The sequence below is a fragment of the Lygodium microphyllum genome, chromosome 9 (genome assembly GCF_053477565.2).
Source record: "Lygodium microphyllum isolate KBCC chromosome 9, Lygodium_microphyllum_v1.1.10, whole genome shotgun sequence".
In the NCBI taxonomy this organism is placed as follows: domain Eukaryota; kingdom Viridiplantae; phylum Streptophyta; class Polypodiopsida; order Schizaeales; family Lygodiaceae; genus Lygodium; species Lygodium microphyllum.
Window position 1 is genome coordinate 112208495 of NC_141143.1, and position 19504 is coordinate 112227998.

The following is a 19504-nucleotide window of genomic DNA, read 5'->3' on the forward strand; positions in this document are numbered from 1 at the left end:
GTTAGGTGTATCATATTCATTGGAATTCATTTTCCCCTCTTGGCAGTGCATTCAAGCACCATACTGGCACATGGTAGAATTGGGTACATCAGAACCTCATCCTCTCAGGTGATACCATGTCAAAGAGCCCTATTAGTAAACTGTTATGTTTCAATCTGTGTGTGTAAAGGAAGACTCCATACTACGAGAAATTATCACATGATGCATCGGACTTTAACATGCATTGCATGTCCTTCAACAGTAGTATGCAATTATACAAATAGATTTTGCACCAGGAGGCTTTACATACTTCTTTCCCAGAAAACCTTAAATGAGTGAGGCAAGAAAGAGAATAACAACCAAAACAATGCAAGTCTATCTTTCTAACCTTTTTCAATCAGTCTGTCTACATATTGTCAAAAGGCATTCCACTGATCATTAAACTTACCGTTCAAAGTCAGGTAGTAATGGAAATATTTCGACCGGTTCCAATCCTGGTTTGGTTTGATGCACAGGCCGTTGTTTTGCGATTCTGAATGATTCTTCAATCGAACGAATTTGCTTCTCCCTGCACACCAAAATTCAATGTGAAGTGTAATGGCATATGTATAGAGCCCTAGGTTGTAGAAAGTAAAATGAGAGACAAGACCAACACTTCAAACCCATTATGGAGTCATAACATACATAAAAGCATGCAAGCACCATCAGCCAACTTTAAATTCAACCCAGCCATGGCAATGGGGAAGCCAGGAACAGGAATGGGAATAGGTTAAAAGAGGGAAAACAAGAATGGGGTAGAAACAGGGGGTAGGGAACAAGGGAGCAGGGAATCAGGTAACATTGAAATTTTCTCATTAAAGAGCACTTAAGAGACCTGAAGTGACAAGCAGCAAAATGAAGGCTGATTCGATGACGGTAATGGCTAGTTATACAGCCTGCACAGTTTCAGCCTTATCAAGAGAAGGGGGTTGGTGGGGGTGGATGGGCGGGTGGGTGGCTTGGATTTAGGATAGAACAGGGGTGGAAGACAGCATACAGGTGATTTGCCAAAAACGAACAGGCGCAAAGAATTTAAGGTCGGCCCTGCCTGTTCGCTTCAAGGGGAAAAGGACAGGGACATTCCACAGACACTGTATTTAAATGCGATTGCTTTCTATGCTTAGCACAGAACACCTGTCATGAAAGGCTGAACACATTCCCAATTCAAACTATCCACTCATAACATCCATTCTATGCATTCCATGTTGCTATGAACCCACGGTAAGACAATGCTAATTCAATACCTGTCATTGAGGGATTCCAAGAAGTCCCTCTTCCCCTCTTTCAGCTCCTTCAACTCCTTTGCTTGCTTTTCTGTCAAAGCCTGCTTGCAGAACAATGCCTAATTGCTTGGTATGACACTCACATTGAACTATAGACAAACTACAGAACAGAATGGCAAAGTGCCAATTGCACCAATCCACTAGACCTGTTTTGCAGGCTCAAGGTTGATGGGAGATATATATTGAGTCTTCACAAGCCATGCCACTCCTTTATCGGTGGGCCTGTCTTTTTTCCGTATGCTCTCAGATTTTGCAGATGGCAGTTTTTCATCATCACGAAGTAAATCTTCATCCTCAGGATCCATAGGCATCTTCATCTTTGGAGGGCTGCATGCACCAGTCCATGACAACATTTAACCCAAATGACTCATGAAACTGTCATGGTGGAAGGCGTCAATCGTAAGAAGCGAAGGTGTGTTATGCGAAATCTTCTATAAATGGTGATACCTACTTATAGACACTAATGTCAAGCAGATCCAAGGGTATGCCCAGATCAGGATCCACGATAAGCCTATGCTTTTGGTTTTTCTCTAAAGATGTGATGCTGTATTTACAATACCTGCAAGGCCAGAAGCAGTAGTTGAGGGTGGGAAAGGACCAAAACAACTGTTCCACAAAAAGAGAAAACATAACTCCTCAATGCCTCAGAAATTCATAAAGTGGTGTTAAATTATTTCCACAAACTAACCCCTCAGATTCTCTCTCTAAGCATGCTGCTTGTGAGAAACCATTGCTCCAGTGTACGGACTCTCTCTCTTTAAGCTATCAAATGTAAAAATTGTAGATGTTGTGCCCATGCAAGTTTCAAAAATGAAAAGGAAAGCGCACCGATCTTTATCACTGTTCACTTGCAGCAACTTTGGCTGTGACACAGGATCTGGAAGTTCATTCCTAAACCTGTAACATAGTAGCTTGAAGTTAATTCAATCTCAGTTTGTTAACAGTTAGTGGAATGACACCCCGCAGGTGTAGTTTTCAAGCAGCACTACAGATTCTAAAAGCAATTTTCCAAGTATCTAATAAACCCAGAGCTTCAACAAGATTGAAGCATAGTTAAAATTTAGCTAGTCAATGGCATGATTGCTTCAGAGTAAATACAGACAAAATGCAAAATGCAGCAACTGACACGAAATACTTGAAATAGCCTATAGAATTGAGCATTGGGCCATGCTCTACCCACTGGGCTATTCATTAAGAAGGAATGCAAAAAATATGCAAAAATGAAAAAAGAACTAACACACGATACCCGAAAAAATGCATAAAATTAAGCACAATCCATCCTCTCCATTGAAAGATTTGGCACAAAATAATGTTGCTTAGACTGCTTAGCCTGTGCAAATGAGAAACAACAGATGTGTCTATGCAGGAGCTTTCTTACCCATTCACCAAAAAATTAAAAAATAGTAGCATCATGTATGTATCTAACATTGGAGCCACAACCAGTTTGCACAACTGAAGTGAGAAGCAAAGTTAAAGGCTACTGGTTGCTTGCACAAGGTCAAAGAGGTTCCACACATAAGAAACAGGCCTAATTAGCCAAAAACAACCACATCAGGCCAAAATGTTCCCTACCGGGTGCCCCATCCTGGGAAAAAGTGACAGTTCTGTCAGGAACAGGTTGGGTATATCCCCCCAGTTTGGGACACATCCCCTAATCTAGAATGGTTCAGGACAACAGACCCACATCTGAGGCCCAGTCCCAGTCATCCCATGTTACTACAATGTTTATCTTCTTTCCAACTTTCAAATGTGTGATTGTGGGAACACAGATCACCCAAAAAACCCAGAACTGGCCAAAACACCCCTTACCAGGTGCCCCCGTCAGAGTGAAGCAATGCGGAAGCGAATGATCATGACAGAGTGAACAAAGAGAGAAGAGAGAGAGAGAGAGAGAGAAAGAGACAGTGAAATGCAGAAAATCTGCAGTGAAGAATGTTGTATAAGGATGCAGAATTATACACGGGTGCAGAGAAAATATCTGCATATATCTCCACCTCGAGGACCTCGATCTCCATCAACCCCGAGTGCAATCTCCGTCACCAGCAGGCTGAAATCTGTGAGATACAAGTATCCAAGACTGCTGGAAACTCAGTCTTATAAAGGCTGAAAAGAATGCCTCAAAATAACCTGAAATAATCAGGTCGGCTGCAGCCGACTGGACAGTCCAACTGCTGCCACGTGGCATTGCTGACATGGCACAAGAGATGACTAATGACTCTCAACAGCCCCATCATAGGAGTAAGGGGACAGCTATCCTGGACATGTTGGGGGACCCCCCCCCCCCAGCCGGCAGGGCCCCAAAAAAAAAAAAAAGGGACACATGTTCCAATTTAGAATGATTTAAGATAACATTCCCACATCCAAGGCTCTGTCCCAATCATCTCATCACTATCATGTTAAGTAATGTGGTGTCTCCTCTCTCTAACTTTAAAATCCTCATCTTCCTCCATTGTTTTAAGTGTAAAATAAAACTATACTACTTGCTGGTCTGATCTGTAAAGTAGGGTTTCACCAATTTCATAATGAAGAGGAGAGAGATTAAAGAGAGTGTGAGCTGCACGGTTCACCTCCCAGCTGACCATCTTTGTGATTAATTACATTAAACCTTAGCAAGTGTGGTGCATGCCTGCCACATCGTCTACTTACTTGGCTCTAGCCACACACACTAGTTGGAAAAAACCCCATATTTTAAATGGACTAAGCCCTTGGTCACATGCATCACTTATGTGTGATGTAAGTATTGACTCAAGTCGAGCTAAAATATGCATCACATGCTGATTAACCTCTTGAACAGCCCCAAAAATGCTTCATTAATGAAAAACCCTAAAACAAGGAGCAGTTCAAGAGAGTTAAAATGGGGAGAGATTCAAGGTACCGAAACTTTCTATAAATAGGCAAGCTGCCCTCCATTCAGCCCAATCTCGTTTTTGTAGGTTTCAAGTGATCTACCTTCACTTCCACACCCCATTCGTAGAGGACGTCTCAACCGAGGCTACCCAACACTTTGTACACCCATCCAGCACCTATTTCCAACATTCTCCACACAATCTACACCCTTCACTGCTACGAACAGCCAAGCGGACTTCTCTTACTACTGCATTTGCTGCAGCCAACTTCCGCCCTGCTGTCCATGAACATTAGGAGGCTGCTTTTGCTACTTCCATCTGCCACCCAAGCTAACGCCACCCTCCTATTGCTACTGCTGCCTGGCAGTCCTACACCTTCTCGAGGCAGTGTTTTGCAGATTTCTCTCTCTTTTGCATGTCCAACACCAATCTGCCATCACTGTCTGCTGTGTTTGCCGCTGTCCGATATCTGAAAGCTCCTTGCTACGTTTCAGGATTCATCAAGAGTATGACACACTCTCCAATTCATTATCTCTACCTCGATCATCAAGACACGAGAGTCCAAGGTACAGATTTCATCCCCTACATGGTTTGTTTGCTGCATGAGCATTGTATTATATTTATTCATTCATTCAGATTCATCACTGTGCTCGTTGTCTCTAAGTTACCCTGAACTCTGTTGAGTTTATGCATTGTCATACGCTTTCATTTATGTTCTTGCGTTAGGGTATTTCTTTACATGGTATCAGAGCTAGGATCTCTCCGAAGAAACCTAGGCCTTTAATCAGAAAGCCTTCGCAAGAAAAAGGAACAAAAGGCAGGCAAGATGACTTCGAACACATCTTCACCACTCATCATGCTCCTCGGTCTAGCACATCAAGAAACGAGACAAATTGGCAAATCCATTTAATCTCCCACCCATCCCACCCACTAGTTCCACTGCATCTTCCTTTCAACCTCCATTAAGTACACCTTTCATGTCTTCACACATCACAACGAGGGGTCCTATTAGTAGTCTAGTCAACTCATGTGCGAGTCCGGGCTATGCCTAGCATTCTAGTATGCATTTTTTAGTGGTCACTTTAGTGATTATTTTAGTATTTATTGTTGGCCGACCTAATGCCATTTATGGCATTCTTTTGGCCTATTTATTCAAGCTCCTCCTCCACATTCATTCATCCATGACTTGCAAATCTAGTGCATGCCCTCACATCTCTGAGTTCTATTCTTTTGCAATGTTCTTGTGATTTCTCTTTCTTTTCTCTTGTGTCTTGTGTTCGGCAGTTTATTTCAGCATTCATTCATGCTTCCATTGTAGCATCCACTTCTAACATGGTATCAAATTTCAGGATCTACACTTCAACTACAAGAACTTGGATCAGTATAATAAGAAGTTTTGGGATGTATTGCTGCCAATTACTTCTTATCACACAATACCCCTCCATGAGCAAGTGGAGAAGTATATTTGTGGTTTGCCAAAGGGTATTTGGGATTTTTGCATTAAGTCCACTATTTCCAGCATGTCTCATCTTGTAAAAACTGCTACTACAGCCAACACATTGTTGTGTGGAAAGGATGCAGAATTCCACGATGATGATGCCAAGTCACATGTCAAAGAGGCAAAGACTGAGAAAAAGGGTAAATCTGAAAATAAAGCTGAAAGTTATGGAAAATCTGAAAATAGGGCTGGAAAGAGGAACAGATCGCAGAGAAAGAGTGGGAAAAGTGATGCACGAAGTAAGAAGCTGATGGCTGCAAATAAATGCTATATTTTTTAATAGGAAGGATATATGGCACGCAACTGTCCTAATAAACAGCAAGTTGAAAAGGATGATAATAAGGGAAAGAAAGGCAAAACCACTGCTGGTTTAGTGCTTGATGTAGTGGCAGATCAGCCTAATCGAGATAGTGAAGGGGAGAGAGTGCGCAATGGAGTGCGAGATGGAGGCGTGAGCAGCAGAGTTAAGAGTTAAGAGAGAGTGAACGCAGAGATAGGTGTACCAGATTGTGATAGTACACAAAGAATGAAAGAATGTATTTATATGTTAGGGTACAATAAGGGTGTGTTCACACCCGTATGACTATATACACGGAGATGAAGGAACTTTACACCCAACAACCTCCTACTTAAAGGCCCGAAGTGGTACCTTTAAGCTAACCAACTCCCATTAAACGAATGCAATGCTCATGCTGAGCCTTTACAAGAGACTTATTGAGAACATCTGCAAGGTCATCTTGGGTTTTGACCTAGTCAATGTGACAAAACCATCATCCAAGACCTGTCGATAAAGTGATATCGAACATCTATGTGTTTGGTACATGCATGGAACATGGCATTCTTAGCCAGACATACTGCACTCTGGCTATCACAACCAAGCACTAGAGTGCGTGAAGAAAGACCAAAATCCTTGACCAAACGGCCAAGCCAAATAGCTTCCTTAGAAGCTTCAGTGGCTGAAATATATTCAGTTTCTGTAGTATTCAGTGCCACAATTTTCTGCAATCTTGAACACCAAGAGATAGTCCCACCAGCTAAAGTAAAAACATACCCACTGGTAGATTTCCTAGTGTCAAGATCTCCTGCCATGTCTGAATCACAAAATCCCTGCAGCTCTAGTGTACCCTTTCCATAACATATACGCTTTTCTTGTGTACCTTTCAAATATCTGAAGATACATTTCACTACTTCCCAATGTGGCTTGCCAAGATTAGACATGAATCTACTAACAACTCCCACTGCATGAGCAATGTCAGGGTGAGTTGCAACCATGGCATACATCAAAGATCCACAAGCTGATGCATAAGGTATATCCTTCATGGCACTAGCAACTGCATCATCCTTAGGGCAATCAACTTTGCTAAGCTTTGTATATGGCGGCAAAGGCACACCAAGAGACTTAGCATCAACCATATTAAACCTATCAAGTACTTTGGTGATATACTTGTCTTGTGAGAGAAACAGCAAATGCTGCCCTCTGTCTCTTTTAATGCGCATGCTTAAAATGTATTCAGCTGCCCCAAATCTTTCATAGAGAAGTCTGAACTCAGCTACCTTTTAAGAGCATTCAAAGTACTCTTATATTATCCTGCAATCAGCATGTCATCCACAAATAAAACCAGCACAATTAAGGCTGCCATCATCAACCTTTTTAGTGTATAAGCAGTGATCTACATGACTGCATTTAAATCCATGGTTGAGCATAAAGGTATCAAATTTTTTGTACCATTGTCTAGGGGCTTGTTTCAGCCCATATAAGCTGTGTTTTAGCTTACAAACCAAATGCTCTTTTCCTGGAATAGCAAATCCTTTAGCTGCTTCATGTACAGCTCTTCATCCAAGTCACCATGAAGAAAAGTAGTCTTCACATCCATCTGATCCAACTCTAAATCCAAGGATGTAGTGAGAGCAAACAAAACATGGAGCATAGTCATCTTCACCACTGGTGAAAAGACCTCTTGGAAGTCTATGCCTTCCTTTTGTGTATAGCCCTTAGCAACCAACCGTGCCTTATACTTGGGCTTCCCATCAATACATTTCACTTTGTAAACCCATTTATTTGGAATAGCTTTTCTATCCTTGGGCAAAGGTACAAGCTCCCATGTGTTATTTGCATATAGAGACTTCATCTCTTCCTGCAAAGTAAGCTCCCACTTTCTCTCGTTTTCACATGACTGTGCCTCTTTAAATGTCAAAGGCTCACCCTCATCAGTCAACAAAATGCAATCCAAAGATGGCTGAAACCTCTGTGGCTGCCTTCTGACACGTGTAGACCGTCTTACCCAATGATTTGTATTATCAAGCAATGGGCCTACATCCTGAGAAATGTGCACACCATCACCAGGAGGCTGATTTTCAGCATTTTCTTGCTGCTGTAATCTGTTTTCAGCATGTTCTTCTTGCTATCCTATTTCATCCTGTGCATCTATCTTCTCGCTGTAGCACAATAGGTTGTTGCTCATTTTCAACATCAAGAGGGATAGAACTTTCAGCTAATGGTTGCTGAATGGCTGGCTGTTCAAGCTGAAATTTGACCTTCTTTTTGTCAAGATCACCATGCGTAGCATTTTTTAGCACCTTTGCCTCATTAAATACTACATCTCGACTACGTACTATCTTCCTGTCGTGAGGAAGCCAAACTCTATAACCTATCTCTCCCTCATCTCCATATCCCATGAAGATGCCCTTGATGGATTTCATGTCTAGTTTGGTCCTCTATTCTACAGGTACATGCACAAAGGCATCACAGCCAAAGACACGCAAATGGTCATATGAAGCAGGTTTGCCAGACCAAACCTCTTCAAGAATGCCATTTTCCAATGCACGATTGGGAGAGCGATTGCATACATGAACTACAGTTTTAAGAGCCTCTCCCCAAAACTATTGTGGTAGATTAGCTGTGGACAGCATGTATCTAACTCTCTTACAAAGTGTGCAATTAAATCTTTCAGCCATGCCATTTGATGCAGGATTATAAGGGGCTATCAACTCCCTCTTAATGCCATGCATCTCACAAAACTTGTTAAATTCTTTTGAGACATACTCACCCCCATTACCTGTTCTTATGGCTTTCAACTTAAGCCCTTTTTGTGTGGTAACAAAACCATGCTTTTTAAAAGAATCCAACACTTACTTTTTGCTCTTAAGTACATGCACCCATGACTTTCTACTAAAATTATCAATGAAAGTAACAAAGTACCGTGCACCCCCATACGAATTAACAGGCATAGTGCACACATAGAGTGTACTAGGTCAAGAGCATTAGACTTTTTAACAACACCAGAGTAATAAGGAGACTTCACTTATTTTCCATATAAGCAATCATAACAAAATTCAAGACCGGAGCCTTTTACATCAAATCTCCCTAAAGAGGAGAGAACTTGAAGGCCTTTCTGGCTCATATGACCAAGTTTTTTGTGCCAAATCTCCATCTGTGAATGGACTTCAGCCACAGCCAAGAACTTGCCAAGTAATGCTTTACAATGCAAGTAATATAAAGTCCCCCTTTTGCTGCCTTTAATAATCAACATAGAGGCCCTTATGGACCTTCCAAGATCCACCACCAAAGGCAGTAAAATGCCCTTTAGCATCAAGCTACCCAACTGATAGTAGACTTTTCTTTATACCAAGTACAAATCCGACATCCTGCAAAATCAGCTCTTGGCCATTTTCAAGAGCCAAGTGAATGGTGCCAACGCCCTCTTATCTCACATGCATAGTTATTACCCAAGTAAACCTTGCCTAGACAACCTACAGTGTATTCAAAAAATGACTCCAAAGAGGGAGTAACATGAAAAGAGGCACCGCTGTCCACTATCCATGATTGTGACAGCCCTTCATGAGCTGAAAGTAAGGCATCACTTACCTCCTTTTTGGTGATGTACATATCACCTATTGTTGCCATAATATTTGCATCATTACATGAGGCTACAACAAGTATCTCTTCAGTGTCAAGAAGCTCTTCAATGACAACACTAGATGCAACATTTGCCTTTGCAACTTCTTTTGAGGAAGAGCTGTCATTATCTTTCTTATCATCCTTCTTTTTCTTACCCTACCGGCAATCGGGCTTTTTATGCCCTTTACGCCAACACTGATAGCATGTGACATCCTGTTGTTTGCCCTTGCGTTTGCTCTACTTTTCCCTTTACTAGCTACATTACCCCTCTTTTCTGACCTACCTCTCACATGGTAAGCTAAGCCACTGCACTAGACTTTCTTCTGATTTCTTCACTAAGGATTGAACCTCTTCCACCATCAAAAGTCAAAGCAGGATTGTTACTAAGTGACACAACCAAAGATTCCCAGCTGTCAAGCAAAGTCATCAATAAGAAAACAGCTTTCAATTTATCATCAAAAGCCGCCAAACCAGAGTCCTGCAACTGACTCAAAACCCCCTGTGAAAGCACTCAAATGCTCAGTTGCTAGGTTAGACTCATCCAACTCCATGTTCACAAGTTTACGCATAAGATGCACTTGATTCACAGGAGTTGTATTTTCATAAGTGTCCTTAAGCTTTTTCCATATAGCATAGCCTATGTCAAGACGCTTGATGTCTGTAAGTACATCATCAAACACGGCCATCTTAATGTATGCAATGGCCTTTTTATTAAGTCTAGCTCAATCCACATCTGGTCTCCAAGAGAGCATCTTCACAGTCCTTGAGAAACAAAATGCCTTGCATCCTATCCTTCCACAAGTCAAAGCCAGTGCCATCAAACCTCTTGATTTCAAAGAGGGATTTAGTGTCACTGTTGCTAGAAGCATTTGCAGTCATTTTTCAGCAATAAACCAGAAATTCAATGCTACAATTTATGACAACAAAAAATGAGCTGAATATTCAGCTGATTTCAGCCCAATTTTTCAACAAATAATAGCAAGATTTAGTCCAAGTACATGTACAGCAGTAGAAAGAATGACTTTCAGCAGTATGACTGCAATTTCAGCATACATTAAATGCATACACCACTGCCAGGTAACTCCCACTTCAGCAATATCATCAAAAATACATATGCACCAATCCCAGATCTACAAATGATCACTGAGACTGCTGCAACATGAATAACCAGCAATGCATTAACTCAATGGGAGCTGTCCAGCAAGTGTACTGCATACGTATGTGCTCATATCATCTTCTGATACCCAAAACACCAAGAAATCTCTGCAATTTCTCCAAAATCGCACAAGCAGGAAGGAAATAAAAATGCTCAAATCACTCTGCTTATGGCAACAAGATTACTTTAGCAATATTCCCAAAGTGCATTTCACGCATCAACTTTGCCAAAGGCCCAAAATTTCACTGTCAAATCTGCCCCAATTGCATTAACACATGTTCCCGAGAGCATAAAACGAGCAAATTTAGCAAAATTTCACAAAATTTTGCAAAAGCCCCAAATTTTCCAGGCCCAAGTGTGCACAAATGTCAGCCAATCTAACTCAGCTGAACAAAATTTCACCAATACAACAAAAGCCCCAAATTTTATGGGTCCAATGTTGAGAAATTTTACTCAAATGAGTAAAATGTCACTAAATTTGGCAAAATCCCCAATTTACATGCACACAATGTCTGCAATTTCTGATGCAAATGCCTCAATTATGCATGAACAGTATAAAATATGGAAAAGCCCCAAGTTTCTGGGCATAAATCTGCACAAATCTGAGCATTGTGCTTGCGTGTGTGAATCCCCGTCAGTGAGCAAGGGGCCTGCTTGCAAAAAATTAATGAAAATTTGACAAAAATTGCTGATAAGGTGACAAAACACCAGCCGCCTATCCCGCGTGCCTGTCGCCTGACAAATCTGCTTGCGCCAGTTCTCGTGAGCTGTCGCCTGCCTAGGAGCTGCCGTCTGCAGTCATGCTGACTTGTGCAGGCTGTTGCCTGCCTGCGCAGACCTGTTGCCTTCTGCAAACTGTGAATGCAGGCCAGACAACTGACGACCTGACCTGTGGGAGGTGACAACTTGCTGAAATGTGTCACCTCAATGCCCGCGCAATAGTCTACTGAAAAACGACCTGCTGTTTTCTTCGCACTCGTGAGCTGAAACTAACTTGCCTTGACTTCGAGAAGTGCACACACCTTCGCCGAGCTCTGATACCAATTTGAAGGGGAGAGAGTGCGAAATGGAGTGCAAGATGGAGGCACGAGCAGCAAAGTTAAGAGTTAGAGAGAGTGAACGCAGAGATAGGTGTACCAGATTGTGATGGTACACAAAGAATGAAAGAATGTATTTATATGTTAGGGTATAACAAGGGTGTGTTCACACCCGTATGACTATACACACAGACGAAGGGACTTTACACCCAACAAATAGTACTGAACTTTGCAGGACACGAGGAAAAATCAGAAATCAGCATGCATTTATTTTTCTTGATCCAGGGGCACGGTCAAATTTCATCTCTTGATAGGGCAGCCTGTTTAGGCATCAAAGAGGATGAGATGGGGCCCATGGGTGAGATTGGTATGGCATGCAAGGGACATGCAAAGCTGGTCACTCCTATCATTGGAAAGCTTCGTTTGCACATTCAAAGTTATGTGGACAGCGAAGAGTTCTTTATTGCTCCATTGGAAGGATGTGATGTCTTGCTTGGTATGCCTTGGTGTCATCATGTACATGCAGTGATTGATACTCATGACATGATTGTGACCCCTTCCATAGAGGCAAAGTTTATACTTTGGATGTAAAATCGAAAGGGGAATCTGTCACTGTTGAGCTTCTGCTATTTCCAAAATAATGAAAAATCATCCTTCGGCTTACTAAAAGAGAGCAGTTGATCGTCATAGGCGTGCTATGCATTTTGCAAAGGGCGATTATGTATTGCTACAATTTGAAAAGGCACAGCTGAAAAAGATGAAGGGCAAAGAGCAATTGTATCCAAAGTTGTCTATGAGATACTATGGGCCATTTCAAGTGTTGGAGAGGATCAGTGATACATGCTATAGGCTGAAATTGCCTCTACACTGGTGGATACACAATGCCTTTCATGTGAGCTTGCTTAGGCCTTTTCATGGTGATGTGCCAGAGGATATGTCTGCTGAAATTCAGCCGGAGGTTGAAGAGCTCAATGAAATACTGGTACCAAAGTAGATTTTAATACACAAAGAGAGGAAGATCAGGGGTAAGGGTTCCAGAAGGTACTCGGTGAAGTTTCAAAATTATTCACCAATGGATGCCAAATGGATGGAGGAGGATGACTTGGCAGACCATCCTCAGTTGTTGCAGCTTTACCTTGATACTTTCCAATTAGAGCGGACTAGCTCAATTAGGTTCAGCAGAGCAAAGGTCCAAAGTATTACCTGATGCTTGTGAGGGAGCTAGCACATCCACTCCTCAGTAATGGATAGCTTTAGAAATAGTGGATCTCGAATGTATTCAACATACATTCAGTGTATTGTAGCTGAACAGTATGTTCGCTAGAAGATCACTATTCAATGTACTAGTTACTATATTTGGTATGCAAATCGGTATGGTTTTCACTGCAGCTCTGAAACTGTACATTTGCATCCGTTATGCTCAGTGTGTAATCACTTATGCTTGGTATGGCATAGGTTATGCTTGGTGTAGCATCAGCTAATGATCATCAGGGATTGATTATCGAATGTCGGTTTTCAGCATATGATCATTAATATTCAGTGATATTCAGCCGGTTTTGTGGACAGCAACATGTCTTATGATGTCATTGATGTTTGAGCCATGGTTTGTGCTTGGTTTTCGCTAAACTATGGTTTGGTTTTGCCAAATGAGTCGAGCTCATGGGAAATGGACATGTCACATGATAATCTGGTAATGTTTTTTAGATTCTTTGTGAGTCTTATATTATGTTATGTTGGTTGGTAATTTTCAGCATATGTTAGGCATATGGAATGGTTGCACAGCAGTGAGCAATGTTGTGTTGACTATGATGCCCTATGGAAATTCCAGTGTAGTACTTTGCTTTAGATGCATTTGGCAATGCAATCGAGGACGATTGCAAGGATTTCAAGGGGGAGGGTTGTCATGAGGACATGTATTTTTGAAACCTCACTTAACATGTGGATTAATTTTTAATCACATGATTAAGTAAATATTGCACATGTGAGATGCAACTCGAGTTAGAGTAAATTTACGAGCCCAGGGCCCGAGGAAATCATGGGATGTCAAAGGCAAAAGTTGCTATAAGTTATGCCGCATAGGTACTTGGTGGTATCTGGTGCCAGTTATTGGCCTAGGTCATTCATTTGGCCATAAGTGTCATTTCGTGACACTAGAGAAGTGGCGCTTAATAGTAGCTAACGCCAATCTAATGGTCAAAAGATGGCGCAGAGACACTCGGGAGTGGAAGATGCCTAGCCAATTTAATTATTGGCCATTCAAATCATTTTTCAGGGCACTAATATAATTATTAGATTAATTTTCAGTACTTAAAGATTGAAAATTAATATTTAATTATGGATAATACTAGAAAAACCATTTGGGAAGGCTACCACGTGTCAAAAATGCCCATGCAAGACTGAAAAACGTTTTTAGAGGCTGGAGTATATTTAGCCTGCAAGAGAGGGGAAAGAGAAGTTGCTAGTCTGATTTGCAGCCATTGGAGGACCTTCTCAGATAGCCAAGGGCAGAAGAAGACCAATCAACAGCAGGTGACAGCATCTACAGGCTGTCGAGACAAAGCAGCAACAATAAATAACTGATTTTCTTCAGTTCTTTGTATCTACAAGCTATTGTGGCACAACAACAATTGCATTTGACTGATTTTCAGTCATTCTTCGCGACAAACCTCTGAATTTTCTCTCTCTACAGCTTTCTCTCTCATCTCCTAGCCATTTCATAACCTTGCTCCGAAGATCTTAACATTTGGACCCTTGGAGGCTGAGAAATTGCAAATTTCTCTACTGTAAATCCTAATTTATGGCAGAAATTAGAGTTTAGCAACAGCCTCCAGAAGCATGCCTGAAATTGGAAGCTCCAAGACTTGGATTTTTCAAGGCCGAATGTGAATTTCAGGTAAATTCAGGTGGAGGACTCACCAGCCATTGAATTTGGGGCATTTCCATCGTCTATGAAGTGGGTGAAGGCCAATTAAGTGCCCGAATCAAGGGGCAAATCAAATTGAAGACTTGCTGGTCACTTTGGACAGCAAAGGGAGTTTGGATTGCGAAGAGGATCGGGAGAATCCCATTGTAAATCAACTTCTTCTTCAATAAAGCTAAAGAAATACCAAAAGGGACGCCAATTTTGGGGCCAATCGGGTGTGCATTGTCCAAGATCTGTAGGTAAATTTGTATTTACAGATTTGTATTTATTGTTTGCTGCTGTAATTAAGTTGTAATTAAGGATTTACCACCCATCCACAAAAGGAAGGCTGGTTACAGAAGATATACAAACGAGCTATTGAAGTATCTCCTCAAGCCAATCTCTAACAATCACATCCTTTACGAATTCCTAACAAAAAGTGAAGTTGTATCTCCATAGACTTTGTGTTAGGATTACTTCATATCAATCAAGGTTATGCTGTGATCTGGTTCATGGTTGACTAATTGACCAAAATGGCTCAATTCATTCCAACAAAGGCAACCATTGAAAGTCACGAATTGGCTAGTTTCTTTCTCAAGCATTTGTACAAACTTTATGGTTTGCCTAAAGAAATAGTTAGTGGCCATGATCCTAAGTTCACTAGCCATTTTTCTGACAAGTAGAATTCCAAAAATTGGAGACCAAATTGTGTTTATTGTCCTCAGAACATCCTGAAACTAGTGGACAAACTAAGAGGACAAATCAAACCATATAGAATGTGTTGCATATATATGTCTTGCATAGACGATCTCAATGGAAGCATTCGACTATTGATTATAGCCTGTTTATGCTAATGTGCAATTATGAGCCAAAACCAATTGCCATTGAACTCAAGGGAATCCATGGTCAACTTCTTGCACGATATGCAAACAATGCTGACAAATGCAAAGGAAAGCATCAAAAAAGTCTACAATTATGCTACACTTTATGCTAGTCAAAATCATACTCCTTGAGAGCTCCAGGAGGGCATGTGGATTTAAGTCCCAAAGGACTCTAATTCAATAACTACCAATGGGTGCTATAAGTTATCTTCAAGGTATTGTGGTCCTTTCCAAATTACCCAGAAGATAAATAGTGTGTCTTACAAGTTAGATTTACCTCTAGACATCCAAGCTCACCCAATTTTCTACACAAGTCATTTCAAGCTTGAAAAGATGACCACGGCAAGGTGAACTAATAGTCCTGAATAAGGAACTCCTGCGACTTGAGGATATTGCTCATTACATTCCACTCAAATCCAAATTAGTCATTGACTATACAACCAAACAATCCTGTTGAACCATTTATCCCAATTATTTGGTCAAATGGAACAACCACTCAAAGATGGTGGCAACATGGCAATCCATACATTCATTGAAGAGTCGTTTTCCCCGCTTGTCCCTAAGGATATTGTTAAGGGCAACAATCATTCAAAAGGGGGAAACAAATACATCCTTGGACATCTGGATGGGCGCTAGTAGCATTAGCCACAATGATCATAAAGTGACCTAGTGCAATTGCACTAGGAGCACTTTAGAGTTAAGAAAGCCCATTCCTACTTACATGACTCAAGGCCCTATTGTGCACATCTAACATCATTGTGCGATCACCACTCTTGGACTCTAGGCCCATTGGTCGAGGCATCCGCATACTAGGATAGTGTGGGCTGCAATATGGAATGCCAACTCTTGGGATGTAGTTGCGACCTAGTTTGCAACTAGCTCTTACGCTCAACAATGAGTCTGTTTGACTCTATGGCTAGGAGGTGAGTCTGATATCCATTCCCTTTAAGTTCTTTGTCATGGATACAGCTTGTGTTGTGTCTCGTGCAAGTTGAATCCTAGAGAGATGTTTCAAACATAGCTCTAATTAAGTCATGGATCTAGAGTTTCAATGGGTAATATTACTTTCTTGTCTTGTATAATGGAGGAGCCAAGCAAGCACAAGCTCAATATCTTGTACAAAAACTTGAGAAATAATATTAATATGAGAAGGGGATGGAGCCCTTTTCAATACTCTTCAATCACACTTGAATTTAAATATTTGAATAGTGGAGACATGAGACACCACTAAGATAATTCTATCTCACAAACCCTATCAAGGTAGATTATGTATATGCCACATAATACAATGTCTTCTATCAAGAGATAACACATGATTTCTCTCACTAACCTGCTGAGCTAGTTTTTAAACATTAAGATGGTCGGACTGAAAAACCTTTGCTGGTTTTATATGTACCTTCGATGAGGTTTAGATAGAAGACATAGCCATGACATGAGTGTTAGAAGGACCCTATCAAATTACATGCATACATGGATCTTCTACTAATTCCAAAAAGTTAGTTTTAAAAGCTCAAGTCATTGTTAAACGTTTGCACCAATTGTAATACTTGTTAATACTTTTCTACGCTAATTTTTCAACAGAGATTGCGACTGAGGATGATATGGAGCCCACTAGTGTTGTACTTAGGATTTGTTTGCTTTCTGTTTCTTACTTCCTCATTAAGAGTGATTATGAGGCTCCATTCATTATTATGCAAAGGCCGTTTGGGGGTCATACAACTAGAGCATGACAGCACTAGACACAGCAGAAACATCATTACTATGCCAGGGCTGTTTGGGGGTCATACAGCTAGAGCATGACAACGTTAGACACCGCAGAAACATCATTAGTATAATAGCAGTCAATCAAACAACAATTACAAAATTTCTACCAGGTATTAGACTAACCGAATCTTGCAAACAAAAGTTGAAGGACGCTTTAATCTATTATCGGCTCTATCTTTCCGTTCAGTCCTCCCATCTTTAGCACCAGATCCAGGTGTATACTTTGTCAAAGGTGTTGATGCACCTGGAAACTTGGGAAGAATGGAACCTGGATGGATTTCTTTTTGCCTCTTCTCTTCAGTCTTCCTCCTCTCATATTCGTGTTTCTTTCGTTCTTGATAACTTCGTTCAGCTTCTGATTTACTGTCTGTCTTCGTGACTGGCTTTGATGGGGGCAGAACCTTAGCAGGTTTTACTGCAGCAGATGAATTTGACACAGTCCAAGTTCTCTGTGTAGTGGTATTATTTGTGGCGGGTACTTGAGTGGTGGTGTGCCTTGAAGCACCCATGTTCTGAGGAAGTGGAGGAGGAGGAGGAAGAGAATGTACAGCTGTGTTTGTGCTATCTTTCCTTGTTGCACCTGGTACTGATGCTGACGATTGCTGCTTCGAAATGGAGGATGGGTAACTTCCATGTGACGAATTTTGAGAACTATGAGGGGGTATAGAAGGAGGATAGTAGGGGGTGTGGAGTTGCGCCTGATGTGGTGGATTTGAAGAATTCACCATGGAATTGTATGGAAGACTGTGATGGGATGATGACTGCAATGGCGGTCCAGGTGGAGGTGGGGGTGGAGGTGGCAGTGGTGCTGATGAAAGAGGTGGAGGAGGAGGTGGAGGAGGGGCTGAAGCGAGAGGGGGTGGTGGAGGGGGGGGAGGCTGAGAATATGATGGGAGAGGAGGATACTGATTTTGGCCAGGCATTCCTGACGGCCCGAACGGAGGAGGAGGAGGAGGAGCCCCATATGCATAATTTGGCTGGTAACCCATCTGCTGTGAATGAGGTCCTGCATTTGTACCATGTGCAGCTGGCTGCCCACCTGCATAATTGTAAGGATTTGGAGCACCATACTGGCCAGGAGGCGGTGGAGGAGGGGGTTGGTTTTGCCTGTATGTACCAGGAGGATGAGGCGGTCTACCAGGACCGGCGTTTTGATACAGAGAAGAAGCCATCACTGTTCAATTTGATGCTTCAGAAGAAGCAAAATTTTGGTAAATCTCTTCGCACGCTTATGTAAGCTGCACCAACAATCCAAAAACTATGCGGAGTGCCAAAACACCATCATATACTTCCGTTCCATCTACGGTCATGAAAGCTGTCCGCTGAGAGAGGACCTGACTCTGCTCTGACAAAGATGAAACCAGTGACGTGAGAGAGGCAAGCTGCTTTTCTTTCGAGCCCACCTGGGGTCTGAGTAGTAGTTGCAGGACAGGCAGGAACCCACAAGGGGTGTTGCTGGTGTGGACGGAACCCACCACTCAGGATCAGCTGCAAAATGGTGCAGGGGAGCAGCGTAAAAGAATCCCGAGATGATCGATGGGTGCCTGCAAATCCCGATCAAAATGTAAGCCCGAGTTGTGTATGTACCTGCAACGGTCGAAGCTCGACGCAGAAGCGATAGACGGCTCTCCGGATGGGGGTCTGGTCAGAACCACCATAGCCCGCAGAAGAAGCAGAGGGGGAGGTACCCTGCCTTCCTCTGCATATCCTTGCGATGGAAGAAGACGCAGAGCAAAGAAGAAATCAAATTAAAAAAACAAATCAACTTGATGCGGTAAAACTGATGTCTGCCTGTCACTGAATTCCCAATTTCTTTTGCTAGGGACATAAGCCATCATTTCTTTGGAATTTAAATATTTCTTTTACCAGAGAGGATTCCATTTTCTTAAATAATGCGATATGTTTTGAGTGAATGAAAATAATATCTTCCAAAAAGGGTAAACGCTATGGACAGAGATGGAGGGTCGGCTGCTGGACTTCAAGAGTTCTTCTTACCAATCCCTCTAAAGGGAGTCGAGACATGCCCCTTAGCATAACTCGAGGCTGATGAGGACAAGCTTAAGCATGTTACCAAACATCTTCTTGTTCTTGTGAGACTAGATTCTTAATTGCAACCGCCTTGATTTCCAAAAAGGTGCTTTCACCTCTTGCAATTGCCCCAAGTCAGTGGTCACCAAAGAGAGCTCCTCTTGAGTCACTCTTGACCTCCAGCCCCCACCTT

At 41.9% G+C, this 19504-nt stretch overlaps 1 protein-coding gene across 3 annotated transcripts in view; it reads right to left on the reverse strand.

The window, feature by feature from the left end:
* Window positions 1-19117, reverse strand: part of ELF7 (hydroxyproline-rich glycoprotein family protein) — a 42802-nt gene extending 23685 nt beyond the window's left edge. The window contains exons 1-7 of one of the 3 annotated variants that reach the window (XM_087684971.1): window positions 18871-19117; window positions 17407-18771; window positions 2130-2198; window positions 1753-1860; window positions 1448-1628; window positions 1263-1342; window positions 428-547 (exon numbers count right to left, since the gene is read on the reverse strand). In XM_087684971.1, coding sequence (XP_087541097.1) covers window positions 428-547; window positions 1263-1342; window positions 1448-1628; window positions 1753-1860; window positions 2130-2198; window positions 17407-18455 — 1607 coding nt within the window. In that variant the 5' untranslated portion in view covers window positions 18456-18771; window positions 18871-19117. Of the gene's footprint in view, window positions 1-427; window positions 548-1262; window positions 1343-1447; window positions 1629-1752; window positions 1861-2129; window positions 2199-17406 lie in introns of all 3 variants that reach the window. The other 2 variants (XM_087684970.1, XM_087684972.1) reach the window with 2 other exon arrangements.
* Between the last annotated feature and the right edge of the window lie 387 nt (window positions 19118-19504).